This window comes from Rosa chinensis, chromosome 1 (genome assembly GCF_002994745.2).
Source record: "Rosa chinensis cultivar Old Blush chromosome 1, RchiOBHm-V2, whole genome shotgun sequence".
NCBI lineage: Eukaryota > Viridiplantae > Streptophyta > Magnoliopsida > Rosales > Rosaceae > Rosa > Rosa chinensis.
Window position 1 is genome coordinate 15,512,359 of NC_037088.1, and position 18,476 is coordinate 15,530,834.

The 18,476-nt window shown below is 38.4% G+C and overlaps 2 protein-coding genes across 2 annotated transcripts; both read left to right on the plus strand.

The window, feature by feature from the left end:
* Nucleotides 1–5,120: 5,120 nt before the first annotated feature.
* LOC112202112 lies at nucleotides 5,121–5,696 on the plus strand. The gene has a single exon (XM_024343035.1). It carries the CDS (start codon nucleotides 5,121–5,123, stop codon nucleotides 5,694–5,696), a length of 576 nt encoding a protein of 191 aa, XP_024198803.1.
* Nucleotides 5,697–15,331: 9,635 nt separating this feature from the next.
* On the plus strand, nucleotides 15,332–15,766 carry LOC112202121. Its single transcript, XM_024343042.1, has one exon. The coding sequence runs from the start codon at nucleotides 15,332–15,334 to the stop codon at nucleotides 15,764–15,766; it is 435 nt and encodes a 144-aa protein (XP_024198810.1).
* Nucleotides 15,767–18,476: the final 2,710 nt, after the last annotated feature.

Genomic DNA, 18,476 nt, shown 5'->3' on the forward strand with positions numbered 1-18,476 from the left:
ATTGTCCCAAATAAATTATACCAATACATAATGCATAGAAAAGCAAAGTTACTAGAAAAGTAGGAAGCAAAGCAATTTTCACTTTTCAGCACCATTACATGAACAAAATGGCTATTTTTGCAAAGCACAGCAGTCTTATTCAGTCTTCAGTTTTCAGTCCTTGAATTGGTTTGGGAACTTGCTTGGGCAGAAGTAGGGATGGGGAATCCTGACTCCAAGTCTTGATAAACAGCATTCACTACAATATATAATAAAAACACTAGATTAGCATAAAACATGATTGCAAAATTGAATTAAAAAATTATAATCAAAATTGGTTTTTACCACACTCAAATTCCTCCAAGGCTTGATACAGTTCAATCTCATCTTGGCTGGGATCCTTGTAGAACTTTGGTGGTTCACCTCTCATCCAATTATTGATCCCAAACTGAAGGCAAGATGCTACAATTGAGCAAGGGATTGCAAATATGATGCGAGAAGAGTGAACACGATAGTAAGAGACTCCGTCAAGCGTCGAAAGCCATATGAGATGAGCTAGAATCCACTAGCAATTACGGGCACAGCCGTAAGAAACATAGAGAAAATTCTCTAATATTTGGTTGTTTATTGATAACTTGAATCAAAATTACAATCTAAGAGATATAGGGCACATAGCATAAACCTAATACAACTAGAAAACAAAAAGAATAATTTATTATAGACTAAAACTAGAAAACCTAATTAAACCTCATTAAATAAAAATCAAAAATAAAATCCTAGATACTAAAAAATATTACGCAAATATATAATTGGAATCCCAACCAAGATTTTGTTCGAGAATCCCGATATATCCAAAATAGTAATTTATGATTAATTCCATCATTAAGAAGTCTATTTGAATACCAGTTTTCAATATTCAAATTATTCTTCTTGATGTGAAGACGCTTCTTTCTTTTCGAGATTCTTTGTTGAAATTGGCTAAAATCTCGTCCTACATCAGTCTCCTCCACTTGAAAAGAACTCGACCTCGAGTTCCTCTTGTATGCAGCTCGATCATTAGTAGGAATAAAACATGATAAGCCATCAACTTCAATATTCTCGAAATTAAAAGGAATCACCATGAATCCAATACCGTAGACAAGTTTAGAATAAGCATCTTGAAACTTGAACTCCTCCACTTGAAAAGGAATGGGTAATGACTTCTCCTTGGGTTGATCTTGAACACAATTAGGCATGCATGACATGGATATCGATGTGATGAATGAATTAGCTTCCTTATCCTTAATGAGTTTCTCTTCAATCTTCAAAGTTGCTTCTTGATGTTCCTTTTCACACACCTCAGGATGGTCATTCTTGACGTTCTTCCTTCTAGGCTTGATTTTAATTTTGTGCGATTCCCACCCAAATAAATATGTGTTGTCTTTGCAATAACCACCTTTGATGCTTTCATGCCATGGTCTTCCAAAAAGCACATTAGTGTCGTCCATGTCAATCACATGACAAGTAATCTCTTCTTTATAAAATTTTCCCATAGAGACAGGAACTTTACAAACCTCTGTTACTTGTGCATATTCATCCTCTCCAAATGGAATCCAGTATGGATCACTCAGCTTTATTGTTAGTAATTCAAAATAATCCACAACTTTGTTTGCTACAAAGTTCTCTCGTAGACCACTGTCAGAGCATACCTTGTCGTTGATGATACATGTAGTTCGAAAGTCGTCGTAATCCGGCGTTGTGAATATCCAACGTTCCATGTTTCTTCTTCTCCTTTTTTTTTTTTTTTTGGATTGATGAGGTTGTCCTAGGGCGAATCCCTTGACATGTTCCTCTTCAACAAAACTTTCTTTGATAGATACTCTACGACCAGCGTCGTTGAGGTTGGTGGTAGTGAACTTCTCCCTTGGATTGTGGTCTGCTAAGGAGCGGGCGATACCCGCTCTGATACCAAATGATGCGGGAAGAGTGAACACGATAGTAAGAGGCTCCGTCAAGCGTCGAAAGCCATATGAGATGAGCTAGAATCCACTAGCAATTACGGGCACAGCCGTAAGAAACATAGAGAAAATTCTCTAATATTTGGTTGTTTATTGATAACTTGAATCAAAATTACAATCTAAGAGGTGCCTTATATATAGGGCACATAGCATAAACCTAATACAACTAGAAAACAAAAAGAATAATTTATTATAGACTAAAACTAGAAAACCTAATTAAACCTCATTAAATAAAAATCAGAAATAAAATCTTAGATACTAAAGAATATTACGCAAATATATAATTGGAATCCCAACCAAGATTTTGTTCGAGAATCCCGATATATCCAAAATAGTAATTTATAATTAATTCCATCATTAAGAAGTCTATTTGAATACCAGTTTTCAATATTCAAATTATTCTTCTTGATGTGAAAACGCTTCTTTCTTTTCGAGATTTTTTGTTGAAATTGGCTAAAATCTCGTCCTACATCAAAATATATCTTGAGCAAGTTTAGCTAAGATTGGATAGGTGGATTCATTCCCTTTCCACCAAACTACAATTTCAAAATCTTTAATAAAAAGGCTAACATATCTATCAGATAGATATTAATCAACCTCATTACAAATGCTATCATGGTGTTGTGCCATCCTCTCTTGCATGCAGTCCCTTGCAATCTCAACTTGACTTTCATCCATGTCTGTTAAATCCATCATATCATCTCCTTCAAAGTTAGTAGGTATGTCTGTAGCTTGGTTGCCGTCTTGACCTTTATACTCTTGATACATCTGCATTAGAACTCTCCTTAGTGTATTATTAATAGATTGTATTGCAACAGCGCTTGCTTTGACCTTTTCAAGGCTTTTCTTCGCCCATTGTAGCTTGTATCTAGGGTCTAGTACATTGGCAATCATTATTATTTGGTTTGTCGACTCAAAATTGCCATAGTACTTGTTAAACTTAGCCTTCATTGAAGTTGCCACCTAGACTAAAACAAGATCTTCGTGCATCATTTTTTTGTCCATCTCATATTTCAGTCCTATCATAATAGCAAACACTAAGATGTAACTGATTTCCATGCATTGAGCTTAATGGTGACATCGTAAAACGTCTTTAAGAACACCACAAAGGTTTCAACATTTTTCCAATCTGCTTCACGAGGAGGTACTACTACTCTTGATTGCCTACCTTTGTCCTTCTCTTTGAAGTAAGCCTGAAATTGCGGATCTTCATCAACCATTCTACCAAACACAGCCTCATACTTGAGTGCTGCTTAAACATCAAGTAAGTGTTGTGCCACCTTGTAATTACATGCAAAGGAACATTGGCATTTGCCCTCAAGTGTTCAAGCACCGAGAACTCCCTAAACTTGTCAAGTCTTTCGGAAGAACTCCTAATGTACTTGACACAGTGCCAAATGGCTGCAATACCTCCCTCTAGCTCATTAATATCATCCTTAACTATTGAATCAATGATGTGGCAGCAACATCTCAAGTGCAGATATTCCCCATCAAACATTAGGGTCTTGTAACTCTTCAACCTCTTCTTCATGTGGACAATAGCCAAATCATTAGCACTAGCATTGTTCACTGTAATGATGAACACTTTGGTTATCCCCTTATGACTAGTTATGACATAAAAGTTGATGATTCTTTTGTACAAAACCCATTCACAGTCCATAAAATGGGCAGTGAGTACCAGGTCAATATTCTGTATTGACATCCAAGTGTTCATCGTTATTGAAATTTTAGTCTCAGTAATGGCTAACTAACTCGTAAGTGTTCCCTTTTCTAGCTGGTATCTATCCCAAATTCATTTAGCTATTTGCTTTCTATTCAAAGGTGTCCATCTTGGTTGCAGCTCATGTGCAACTGCCTTAAACCCATCCTTCTCCACATGCCTAAAAGGAAGCTCATCCTAATTATGTACCCGATACATTTCTAATCACATCTTGCCGGGCTGAATGAGTGATACTGAATAGCTCTAGAAACATTGTCTCTATTAAGTTTACTCTGCCTAGGGTCAGAAGGTTCAAACAGAGGACAGCTAGCACACTTCCTAGAATGGGATATCGTGGAACTTGTACCATTTTTATTAGTACAACACTGGACCCTCTCTTGACAATAGTTGCAGGTACACCAATTGGGATCAATATCTTCAGTTCCAAGGATCTTACATTTAGTGAAATGATCCCACTGAGGACTAGCATAGGTAGCTTTTCTTTTTTGTCCTGATTTGGGTGGTACAGATGCAGCTATTTCAGGTTTAGTAGTTACACTTGAACCTGACCCTAAGTTTGGTGTTTGATTTTGTACAACAGTATAGGTGAGCTCTGCTTTACATTCAACTAATTCAAGGTAGAGGTTATGGAGGTACTTGAACTACTTGAGAGACTAGCAGAAAATGTCGGTTCCATATCTAAAGAATAAACACAGAAAAGATGCAAAACATCCATTATCATTATCAACCACATAAATAAGAAGTCAACATAGTATAAACTTATACAACTTTTTTTTCCACTCCACAAAAATCAGAGCTGTGTAGGGGAAACTTTTGAAACCTAGGGTTTAGCCACCTTAGGTTTAAGGTTTCTGCATCGCCATCTCCGGTCAGTAGGTCGAGGACGCATCTGTCATCTTCATCAAATATGAATATCTTGATATGGAATTTTCAAGGGATTGTGAATCGGAAAACTCGTCATGCGCTCAAGATTCTCATCCAGAAGCACCAAGTCCACGCTGTGTTTTTGAGTGAAACCCATTGCACCAAAGAACAGCCCCAGTCCCTTCCCCGATCAGTGGGACTCCCACATATTGTCCAATTTGATCGGGTCGGCAGAGCTGGAGGGCTGGCTTTTCTCTATGATGACTCGATCTCAGTGTCTGTGAGAGATGTTAACTATTTCTATATTGACGTGGATGTGAAGGATTCGTCTGAGGTGAAGTGGCTGTTTACTGGCTTTTATGGCCATCCAGAAACGGGATAGCGGCAAATTTCGTGGGATCTACTGCGCTCTCTAGCAGGGAATACATTGGAGAAATGGGTTGTTGCCGGAGATTTCAATGAGATACTCGAACTGGGGGAGAAATCTAGTGGTAAAATTGCGTAGTTCAAACCTGATGAATGCCTTTCGTCAGGCTCTGCTGGACTGCAACCTTGTAGATATGGGAGCGGCAGGAGGAAGGTTTACTTGGAGCGATTCTAGTCCCAATGAGAGATTAGGTTGTGGTGTTTGTTCTCCTGCTTGGTTATCGGAGTTCGGTTGCTCGGTCCTCAATCTGCCTCCTAGTAGGTCAGATCATACCCCTTTACTACTAGAAGTCTGCAAAGAACAGGCTGTGAATTGTCAGGGTCATCGTCTATTTAAGTTTGAAGAAATGTGGTGTTCGCATGAATCCTTCTCTCAAGCTGCGGAAGAAGTGTGGGTTGTCCCACAAATTGGAAGGCCAATGGTACGGCTATGTAGGAAAGTTAAAGATACAGGGAATTACCTATTGGCATGGGATCGTACCACCTTCAAGGACCGAAGGGAGGAACTGGAATCAGTTCGAATGCAGTTGGATGTCGTGCTGCAGAAACCTTTTGTCCCGGAAGACCAAGCTGTGAAACTCCAGTTATTTAAACGTCTGAATGAATTGATGTCTATTGATGAGACTTATTGGCGTCAGCGGTCGAGGGCTATATGGCTTAAGGAGAGGGATAGGAATTCCAAGTTTTTCCATAGCGGTGCCTCTAACTGAAAGCAGAAGAATAGGATTAAAGGCTTGTTTAATAGCAACAGTATTTGGCAGGAGTCCCCGAAATCTATTGAGGAGGTGGTAGTTACCTATTTCCAGCAATGTTTCACTAGCCAAGAACCAAATCTTGAGGCTCAAGATGTGGTTCTGCAGTCCATTAGTGCTAGAGTTACAGAAGGAATGAATGAGGCGCTATTGGCTCCATATAATGCATAGGAGATCAAGTAGTCCCTTTTCCATATGCATCCATCTAAAACTCCGGGACCAGATGGAATGTCACCTTTCTTTTTCCAGAAATACTGGGATTTAGTGGGATCAGAGGTATGTAAAGTAATTATTTCTTTGTTAACAACTAAAGAAATGCCGTAGGACTTAAATTTTACATATGTGGCACTAATTCCAAAGGTGAAGGAGGTTCAGAATATGTCGCAAAAGCAACCTATTGCATTATGCAATGTACTCTACAAGATTGCTTTCTAAAGTCTTGGCTAATAGACTTAAGATTTTTTTGCGAAACCAAAGTGCTTTTGTATCGGAATGTTTGATTTTGGACAACACTCTAGTGGCTTCAAAACTTGCACACTACATGCACAGGTTACGTATAGGTCAAGAAGGCTTCTTAGCTCTCAAGTTGGACATAAGTAAAGCTTACGACAGGTTGGAATGAGATTTTTTGAAGAAGGTTATGTTGAAAATGGGTTTTGCCCATCAATGGATGGACTTAATTATGTTTTGCCTATCTACTGTACGGAATTCTTTCCTTATCAATGGGATACCAAAATGTTTTGTCACTCCACTCAGAGGACTTCGTCAAGGTGATCCCATCAGTCCCTATTTATTTTTATTATGTGCTGAAGGGTTATCGACCCTTATTTCTCAATCCGTGGGAATTGGTCAATGGCAAGGTTTGCGTATTTGTGATGGAGCTCTAGTCATTAGTCATTTTCTTTTTGCAGATGACAGCATGTTATACTCTTATGCCTCTCCTCATGACTGCTCTCGTATTCGGGATATTTTAAATGTGTACGAGAGAGCCTCTGGGCAACAAATTAACCTACAAAAGAGTAATGTAGTTTTTAGTGGTAATGTACCTGCTCATATGAGACAACAAATGGCTGCAATCTTAGGTGTTCAGGTGGTGGATAAGCATGAAAAGTATTTGGGTATTTCTACCACTACACCAAAAACTGCATCACACAACGGTGATCACACAACGGAGAACAAATCATCTATTGTCTGTTAACGACAATTGAATCATACAACACATTTAATGAATCTTCGTTGTATAAAGATGCTCAAATTATAAAACTTCTAGTTAGGAGGTAATGGCACAACAGAAAGAGAGATTATCTGTTGTCTGAATGAAAGAAAAAGATCGGCATATTTCCCTCCAAATTGTACCCTAGATGCTATTAAATTGGACAACAGTTTAGTTACTTCCGTTGTAGGAGTATACCTGGAAATCATCATACAATGGTTTTTAATGTCCTGTTGTGCAAGTGAGTACCAAAATTTGGAGATGGCTCCAAAATGACATTCATTCCCCCCAAAACAAGAAAATTTGGCTTCAATTGTTTGTTATGCTTACAAGTTCCAACAACAGAATGAACTATTTCTGTTGTGTGAATGAGCAATGACTAGCCTAAGCGCGAAACCTAACATTTTGATTGCAGAGGCGGGAAATTTCCATCTTTTATTCCCTCAGCAATGTAACAAATCAGACAACGTAAACATATCTATACGTTGTCTGTCTAAGTTAAAAAAAAGAAAAAAAAAAGAAAAAAAAAAGGGTAATGCCTATTGCCTTAGCCAACTCGATCGAGGGCACACTTAAACAAAGCTAATGCCTTGGCCATTTTTCATGTCTGAGAGAGAAACCCTGAGTTTTTCTTCACTTCGAGCAAAATCTGGAGCTTTTCTTCACCATCTTCTCAAAACACTTAGCCATCACAAATCACCATCCTTCAAAGTCTGGATTTAGGTTCTATTCGATTGGGGTTCGATTTGGGTTCTACTCGATTGGGGTTCGATTTAGGGGTTTTTCATTCTGCTAATGGGGGATTTGGGTTCTGACCAATCGAGTTGGGTTCTACTCGATTAGGGTATTTCTTCTGCCCTAGAGAGAAGATAAATCTCATTCTTTGCAAGCTCCACACTGGGTATTTCTTCTCTTCTCTCCCAGAAGCCTCAACTCTTCTTCAAGGCTTCAACATCATGCCTTGGCTCCGACACCTTCTTCCACCAAATCCAATCACAGCCACCAAACTCTAATCAAAACATAATCCCATCGTCTTCTCTAGTTCTTGAAAGTCTATCCGTCTCTGACCAAACCCCAACTCAACCCTAAAAAGAATCTCCATCGGAGCACCCGGTCAAAGTCTTCGCTCGAATCCGAGACAATCCATGAGCCAAAGACCCGCAACACCTGCGAAATCAGAGCTTTTGGTTCTGGGCCGATTTCAGGTACCGAGTTTTCACCCTAGATGGGGTCTCGAAGTCCAATGACGACAATCTTGGTGAGAAACAACTCGAGTTTCATCCTGTTCTCTCTCCGTCTCTCCCTCCCTTAACCCTTTTCTTCTCGATCTGGAGCAAGAAGCAGAAAAAACTCGAGTTTCATCCTCGGTCTCAATCCATCGTCTCTTGCTTCCTGAAGATGTTACAGCGAGGCCGATCCCCATGTCAAGTCCTTGTTCTCTTGCATCAAGCAGAAGAAGAAGAGGCTGACTAGCTCACTGTCAAAATTTCACAGGTTAAATCTAAAATATCTCTTGGGTTTTATTCCTATTGAGTATTTTCTGTGATTGGGTCTATTTGATTGAAGATTTCTCACATTTTCTTCACATTGAAAATCCCTATGTGATTGGGTCTATTTGATATCTCGTTTGGTATTTTCGAACTGTGATTCTATTAAGGATTTCGATGGGTTCCAGGTTCAGACAATTTTCAGATTGTAGAGGTTTTGATTTTGAGTATTTTTGGTTTTGGGTATACCATATTTTAAGGTAATTTTGTCCAGTGACTCCATTAGGATGATTAGGACTGGGAAGGATCAAGTTCTTTGTCTAGTTTGATAAAGCTCATTTTTACTTACTGAAGTATCATGTCAATCTTGTTTGATAAACCTCTTTGTCTAAAGATGTTATTTGTTATTCTTTAGATTAGCTCTTTGTATATGTGCTTGTTACGTGCGTGTTTCTCTGTTTTCATGTTTTTCAGCATGATTAATATGGATTTTTGGGTTTTTAAGCTGCTGGTAAATATCCTTACTTTCCTGGCCAAGAGCCCACTTTGCCTGGGGATATCGATTTGTTGCTTCATGTATGGCTTTCATGTACCTCCCTATGTGTTTCTTGCTTAATCTAATGTACTTGAAGTTGAAGTTCTATTCTTTTTGCAATATACAGAAATAAGGGTATAGAGATTAGTAATTGCCATCATTGTCATCCTGTCATGTATCTCCACTAGTATTCCAATTATGTCTGACCCTCTAGTATTTTTCTTTTCAATTTTGTTTGTTGCTCATTTAGAATGCAGTGGTTCTCATAAGTAAAATTTTTGTAGTAATTCGATTAATTGATGTCTTTCTGCAGGTATGTTGTGAATAATGTGTGTTTTCTTTGTTCGCTTTCTTGCCTTGACCATATATTTTGGATGCAGGGGGAAACAAGCTTGCTGGGTGAGAACATTTCTTTGTCTGCATCAAGGAAAAAATGGTGCATACAGTATGCTATAAATGCCAAGAGCAGTTGCTATTCTCCATCACTTCCACTTACTTGTGTAGTAGTGAGTCATATGTTCTTTCACTCCATTTTTCTTTTCAATTTCCCCATAATGTTTAAGATTTCACTTCTAAAATGAGGTGCTACATTATGGCAGGGTGTAATAGAAAATGTGTTGGAGAGAAGCACTCGGGTTCAGTAGCTTGATGGAACTGTTGTACCACTGTGATCTTTCTCCATTGGAGGTAACTTTGAGTGATTCTCCCTTTTGTGTGTTTTTTTATGAAATTATTAGCTTTGGGAAACTTTCAACGCAGAGAATCTCATTTTTGATGCATACTTCGTGTAGGTTTTTCAGGTAATTTCTCTTGACTCCATAATTTTTTTAAACAAGCAATACCAAACTTTGAGGAGTATATGTCTTCTTTTAAGTGTGCTATGCAAGAATGAACATTACTATAGAGCTTGTTATGTAGTAAGGCATAATCCCTTTTGTTTTCATTGCATTTGTTTTTTCATTGCATTTGTAAATTGTGTCAGGAACTATATGGTGGACTGTTGCATAAAGAGTCATTGGAAGATCAAGCATGGAGTACCCGGCAATGCAGCAAGCTATATTTTCTTTCATCATGTAAAACTTAGCTAGAAAACTTAAAAGCTTCTTAGTCTATGAGATGTATGAATGCTTTAACAATGTTCCTTAAATTCAATATTTGATGAATTGATGTACCACAATGCTTTTGGTACAAATATTGATCATTTGATGGTTTGCATTCAATTTGTATTCCAATTGTTCACTGTTAATTTATATCTATTCAAAATTTTTGTATTCACACAACACAGTTCTAGATATCACACAATGAATTTCAATAAGTAACGTTGTCTAGTTTTAAGCTCATACAACAGAAAATACTAGAACACAGTTGTCTTACTCTAAAGCACACAACAGACAAACTACAAAACTGTTGTGTGAAAATCTTAACCCACAATGGCATAAAAGTAAATTTTGTTGTGTGAACTGCTGCACACAAGTGCTATGGATGGATGCGTCCGACATCTGTCGAGTTCTGGGACAACGGTGTTAAGGAATATCCGTTGACTAACTTTATATCATACAACGGTAAATTCACCGTCGTCTGATTTTTCATCAGACAACATCGAGATAGACGACGGTGAGTCTCCAAATCACACAATGTTTTGTGCCGTCGTGTGATGCAGTTTTTGGTGTAGTGTACGGTGGTTGGAAGATCAAAATCTGAAACTTTTGCCTATCTCAAAGACAACTTGTCAAAGAAGCTTACAGGGTGGCGTACAAAATTGCTTAGTGCAGCAGGAAGAGAGATTCTCATTAAAGTGGTTGCACAGGCTATGTCGTTGTATACCATGAATTGCTACCTTCTTCCACAAAATCTAATTCAAGAGCTCCATCAACTTTGTGCTAAGTTTTGGTGGGGAAGCACAAAGGAAAAAAGAGGAATGCATTGGTGAGCATGGGATGATCTATGTAAACCTAAGAACTTGGGGGGTGTGAGTTTTCAACACTTGTTTGCGTTCAATCTTGCCATGTTAGCTAAACAAGGATGGCGTTTGATACAACAACTAGATTCTTTGTTTTGTTGGCTTCTGAAGGCGATCTATTTTCCTCATTGTAGCTTTTGGGAGGCTGATATAGGATCTTCTCCATCTTATGCTTGGAGAAGTATCATGCATGGTAGGGATGTGCTCAAGGCAGTCATTTAGCGTCTTGTAGGTACAGGGACTTCCACTAATATTTGACATGATCCTTGGTTGTTGGGAGAGGATTTGCATCGATTCTATTCTCCACGTGTTCATCTGGTTTCGGACCTCATCTCATCTCCAGGTATTTGGAATTACTCTGTACTTGCTAAGTTATTCCCTATGCACATTGTTCAAAAAATATTAGCTATACAACTTAGCCCTAGAGCTCATGGAGATAGGTGGATTTGGAGTGGTGATAAAAAAGGGAGGTTTACTGTTAAATCCACCTACCATATTGTGAGAGGTAGAATATTGGGGAAGATTACTACTGACCACAATCCTACTTCCAAGCTCTGGAATCAAATTTGGAAAGCTCCTGTACCTGGGAAGGTAAAAATTTGTGTGTGGAAGGCTGCTTCAAATATCCTACCTACATGGAGTCGGCTTAGCGAGCGTGGTATTGATCTTGATACCCAATGCCCATTCTGTGATGAGGAAGTTGAATCTCCTCTACATGCATTACGGGATTGCACTCATGCCAATTCTTTTTTGCAACTGGCGAATCTCCCTAGCTTAGCATCCACATAAACCGTTGTTGACTGGTTAGAGACTTCTTACTCTTAGTCTCCTACTACCTTTGCTTCTTTATTGATGTTGATTTGGGCTACTTGGCGCAACCGCAATGACAAAGTATGGGCTCCTAGATTGGCTTCGGAGGTTGTTCCCATGACCTTAGGTTGGTACGAAGAATACAAAGCTGCAAATTTTTCACCCCAGGCTTCAACAACAGTGTTGAATGTGAGATGGAGTAAACCCCCAGTGGGGATGGTTAAATTAAATGTGGATGCTGCCTTTTGTAATGCAAATGGGAAGGCAGGGCTTGGAGGTATTTTTCGGGACTTTGAGGTAACTTGTCTAGGGGGCTTTCGTCATACAATTCCGATCACAAGTTCAGCAAGGCATGCTGAACTACTAGCTTTGCTTTTGGGATTATAGTTTGCCATTTCTAATGGCTTTGTACCTCTAATAGTGGAGACGGACTGTTAAGTCCTAATACAGGCAGTGACAAACCAGGCCCTTGATCAATCTGATCTAGGTTTTCTTATCCATGATCTTAGGGAGCTTCTACATGCAGCGTCTTCTACTCAGGTTTGCTATGTGAGGCGCCAGGCAAACTTGGTGGCACATAGGTTAGCTCAAGAAGTGAAGCAGTCTTCATTTTCTCTGAATTTGTTTCATTTCCCTCCTCCAAGTGTGGATGAGATTATAAACCTTGATTGTAACGACCATTAAGTCAATGAATTTAGTTTCATTCCCCTAAAAAAAAAAAATCAACATAGTATAATTAAATCAACTTGTCATTTTTCAAGAAGTCAACATAGTATAATTAAATCAACTACTGCAACTAATATTGATCAAATAACAACATAAGTAATCCATAAAGAAAACTACCATATATTTTTCTAGTTCTGTCTGTTTTTGGTGCTGGTGTGGTCTGGAATTGTTGTGAGGGAGGGGGAAGGTGTTTAGTCAATTTATTTTTCTTATGAATTAAGAAAAGAAGTTGTTGTCTGATGAGATGATTTCAATAATGTAAATAAAGAAAAACTAAAGTGAAATAAAGAAGCTTTATGTTCCACTTCTTTTGCCATATCTTACATACAACTCTCCACTTTAGACTACTGTCTTTTATAAAGGATTAAAGGGGGTGCATAAATTTATAATTAGGAAGAGAACTTCCAGTTCTTATTGGAAGCTGTAATAATGGCAGTGGTATGTGTCAATTGCAGACCAAAAACATTTATGTTTTTGTGATTTGTGTCAAAATTTAGTAAGCTCCAACCATATACCAGGAAAGTCATAACAAATAACCAAATCCCATTCACAATATCTATCAGAAAAATAGTCTACTCAATGGCATCTTATAACCTCCAGGTCATAATGCTCTTACATACTCTCAGTAAAAGAGTAAACAAAGCACATACAAAGAGAAACTCAATCAACAAAACTAAAGCTTACTGACCTCTGAACTATTATTTTGCACAATTTGTGTTTGTAACTTTGTACTCTGTGTTCTTCAATATTCACTATTCGCGCAATTCACTGAATTTAATCATCTTACTTATGTAGAAGCTTAGCAAATCAATAGGTATTATGGGTGAAGATATTATGCTAGAAATCGGGTTCTGGTTTATCAAAATCAAGTAATCGACAAGAAAAAATGAAAAACAACATAAGAATAGGGATAAAGATGACCTCACATTAAAATATATATAGCTTTCGATGAAGGGATCAAGGAAACAAGAGTTTTTGAAAATTAGGGGTGCTAAGATTTGTGGGTTTCTAAAGCTTTGGGTGAATCTGTTGAAATTGTGGAGAAATGAGGCTGGGGATTTGGGATATGAGTTCCTGCAAGTGATTTATCGGTATAATTTTGCTTAGATTGCCTAGATTTGCTTTGTTTCAGTTAGGAGAGTCGAGATCGAGATCGAGATCGAGAGAGAGAGAGAGAGAGAGAGAGAAGGTTTGGGGACAAAATGAGGGAATTCCAGAAGATCTGAGAGCGTCGTTAGTGATCCAATGTGTGAAGGCACACGATAATCTTAATCTAAGGGCTATTAGTGCACCATGTATTAAAAATAACATAAAAATATAATTTATATATAATATTGGTACGGTTCGGCATGACATATACTGTCAAACCGATGTTGTACCAAGGTATATAGTGCGGTTCAGTATTTCTGAAACGAAAAATTAGTTATCGAAGCTCGGTGGGTTGGGTCACATGGTTCGGTTCGAAAAGTTTGGCTCGGGGCTTGGCTCAGTTCGGCCCAAAATTCCAGGCCTAGGCGGCAGCGGTCTTATCTGATGTAGTTCTTTATCTGTTCCCCTCCCTACATTTTTCACTTAGAGCAAGTTCACCCGTAGTCAAGAAAAGGCAAAGTCGAGAAGTCAAGAATTCGACCGGTCAAGTTACTATTCACTGCCACTGGACATGGGTTTGCACCCGTTGTTTTTCTTGCCCGGTCAACACTGTTCACCTTTTTCACTGTTCACGTCTGTTCACCCAAAATTCACTGTTCACAAGTGGGTTTCACTGTTTAAATTCACTGTTCATATGTTTTTTTTAAAAAAAATTTGGTGTTAATAATGAATATTTATGGATAATTAATGTTATAATTATGCAATTTACTTTTTTCAAAAATATTTTAAGGTGGACAAATTATGAGCCACCAACACTGACATTTTATCTTGAAATGAGTGAAAGAACAACCGACAAATTATGAGCCACCGACAATTTATCTTGAAATGAGTGAAGGCACAACGGACAAATTTCCTTGAAATGAGTGAAGGCACAACCGACACTTTTTGAACGGACCAGATCATTTGCATACTATTCAATCTAACGGTTATTGTTGATGTAATCTTATCTAAAATTTCAGATCAGATTACGTCGAACCAGGAGTGGACACGTGTCCTCGAAGTCTGATCACTTTTTATGTGAAAATTGTAAATAAATTGAGCAAGAGGCAGCACACCATTCCTCACAAGCTGATATTCACAAATGTCATTCGTTTTCATATTCTCCAGATCCAACACATTTCCTCTCCTTCCCTCCTTTCAATGAAGAGATTGTGGGCTAAGTATCGACAATCTCGAGATGAAGATCTTGAAGAGCTGTGTACAACTAATGCTCTTGTGGTAGCAGCAGTCGCTGAAGCTAAAGCTTCCTCCGGATCACGACAACGGGGTTCTCAACCGGGGTGTGCACTGAATGAGGAGCAGTTTAGGGAATCAAGAGAGAAAAACATGATGGAGGATTACTTTGTGGAGCATCCAGTTTTCAGTGAAGAGATATTCCGGACAAGGTACAGGATGAGTCACAATGTGTTCAACCGCATCTCCAGTGATCTTTGCGGTACCGACCCGTACTGGGTCCAGAAATCAGATGCTGCAGGCAAAGTCGGACTACTTCCCCAGCAGAAGCTGACATGTTCCTTAAGAATGCTTGCTTATGGTGCAGGGGCAGATCAATGTGCTGAGTATTGTCGGATGGCGAAATCTACCTCCATTCAGGCTCTGAAATGATTTACAAGAGGAATCGTTAATCTGTACTCGGCAGAATACCTCCGGGCTCCTAATCCGGCCGACCTTAGAAGACTTCTCACCAAAGCTGAGAGAAGGGGCTTTCCGGGGATGATTGGAAGCATCGACTGCATGCACTGGCAATGGAAGAATTGCCCAACAGGTTGGGCTGGAGAATACAGCGGTCGAAAACGTGTGCCCACTATCATCCTCGAAGCAGTCGCTTCTTATGACACATGGATATGGCATGCCTTCTTTGGAATGCCTGGATCATGCAACGACCTCAATGTCCTTGCTAAGTCCCCGTTGTTTGACGAGATCACTACTGGTCGAGCCCCTCGGGTCCAATTTCAAGCAAATAACAGGATTCACAATTTAGGGTACTATCTCGCTGATGGTATCTATCCGCAATGGGCGACTTTCGTAAAATCAATTTCAAGGCCTACACGACCGAAGGATCTGAAGTTTTCCCAGGCTCAAGAGGGGTATAGGAAGGATGTCGAAAGATGTTTCGGCATTTTACAGTCGCGCTTTAGTATTGTTTGAGGAGCTGCTCGTGGCTGGGAAAGAGATGACCTTCGTTTCATCATGCTGACATGTATTATATTACACAACATGATAATCGAGGATGAAAGACCAGATGACAGCGATGAGGATTTGGAGTCCGATGAAGAAGAGGATAACAATATGAGGCCCAGGTTGGCCCAGGTTTGGGAAGGACCGACTGGTGATGACTTCAATCCTGTTGGTAGAGATGGTTATTACTTCAACGGATTCATGGATCGATACGATGCCATTAGAAGTGCAAACAGTCACTCAAACCTTCAAGGGGATCTGATAGAGCAGTTCTGGAACGTTCAAGGCAACATGGAGATCTAGATCATAAATGAGCATTTTTTGGAATAATTGGCTAATATCTATGTTTTGTTATGTTTGTGTGCTTTGAATTTGGCTTGTATTATGTTTTGGAAAGTTGGTGTGCTTTTAAATTGGCCAATGTCTATGTTTTTTATGTCAATGTGATTTGAATTATGTTTATTATGTGCTATGATTTTTAATATAAGGTGTGTGCTTTAATAAGGGGAATTTCCAAATACAACTTTTATTTCCTTAAATTGTCGCTTACATAAATGAAAAACTAGGAATAAGTACAATACAATTACAAACATGCAGATTGTGGGCTAATTATTTAAATCATAATCCTCATCCTCTCTAGAAATCCAATTTGTGTTTGAAGGCTCATCATTAGGGTTAGGGTTGGTGGAATCACCCGTAGGGAAAGGTGAAAATTGTGGTTGTGTAGGATATCCCCGGGGTAAGGTGGTTGCGGATAGTATTCACCGGGGTAAGGGGGTTGTGGGAAACCACCGGTGAAGGGAGGTGGCGGAAATCCACCGGTTAAGGGAGGTTGTGGGAATGCATCGGGGTAAGGTGGTTGCGGGTGTGCACCGGGGTAAGGAGGTTGTGGGTATGCACTACCAAAATTTGGTTGTGGGAATGCACCACCAAAATTGGGTTGCGGATAGTATCCACCCATAGAAGGTGGCGACTGCTCTTCAAGATCTTCTTTCTCCGCTATCTTCTTTTGTTTTCTTGACCAATAATGCTTTTTATTTGGCGTCATTTTACTTGTATCAATCTCCATAATACGCTCTTCCCCCTCTTTATTTCACTCTTCCCTGTCTTTAATTCGATCTTGCCTTTCTTGAAATAGGAGTTGCTCTTTACGTATTTCGATTTGCAAGAGGATACATGCTCTTTTCTCTTCCTCTTGGAGACTTCGAGCGAATTCGTCATCGAGTTTTTTCTTGCCCTTGGTTGCCTCTATTTGGTTGTTCGCTATACTCTCGAGACTGCTTGACAATGGACTTTGATCTTTCGCTGCCTTCTTTCCTTTCCGTATTGCTTCTTTCGCAGCCTTCCTGTCCAAGTTGATGGGGGAATTTTTAGCAATTGGTTGTGTGCGCATATGTTGATTTCCTTCATTTGATGTTCCTCCGGATGTATGGCTAGGGATGTCTTTAAATTGTGCAAAGCCCTCCACAGCAACGTAACTACCAAAGCTCTGAAAATTGTGTTTTTTGTCCTTCCCAGTTTTTCTCTTCATCCCGGCATGCCACAATTTATGTGCTTCATCTTGCTACGTAATTAAAAAAAAAATTGCAATTAGTACAAATAGAACGATATGATGAAGGGTCATCTATTATAAAAGTCATAATTTTAATAAGAAATTATCTCACCGTTTTGCGTTAAAAATCAATAAGTACAAATATAAACATCCTTGTAATTACATTATAATTTATCAATTAATTATTTTAATTGTAACGAAAAGCAAGTTACTACAATTAAAATGATATTATAATTAATAATTATTTATCAAGCCATATTTTACTATAATGTATCAATAAGATTTATCAACAAATATAAAGGTCATAATTTTAATAAACCACCATCTCACCGTTTTACAATAAAAATCAATAAGTACAAATAAAAACATCCTTGTAATTACATTATAATTTATCAATTAATTATTTTAATTGTAACGAAAAGCAAGTTACTACAATTAAAATGATATTATAATTAATAATTATTTATCAAGCCATATTTTACTATAATGTATCAATAAGATTTATCAACAAATATAAAGGTCATAATTTTAATAAACCACTATCTCACCGTTTTACAATAAAAATCAATAAGTACAAATATAAACATCCTTGTAATTACATTATTATTTATCAATTAATTATCTTAATTGTAACGAAAAGCAATTACTACAATTAAAACGATATTATAATTACTATATTATTTATCATGTAATATTTTACTATAATTTATCAACAAATTAAATGATTTATCAACAAATACATACCTCATCAACCGCATTCGAACCGCTCTTGTACCAATGTTTCGCTTGCCTTAATGCACAATGCCACTCAAAGAGTTCTATCTTCAAAATTTTCCACCTTCCCTGCAAAGATTGGGCTGATCAGCTCTTGGGCCAATTTGCGTCAAAGTGTCGCTTCACGCGCAACCATAAGTCATTTTTTTTCTGATTTGTGCCCACAGCCGGACATTGGCCTATAACTTTCCAAGACTTGCACAATTGAACATCTTCCTCATCCGTCCATCTCCTTTTGTCTTGGGTAACCTCATCTTCATTTTGATCTCCCTCTTGTCCGGCCACTGGACGTGTATTTCCCCTTTGTTCGGCCATAGTGGATAATGAAAAATATGGATGATGAGAGTTATATGA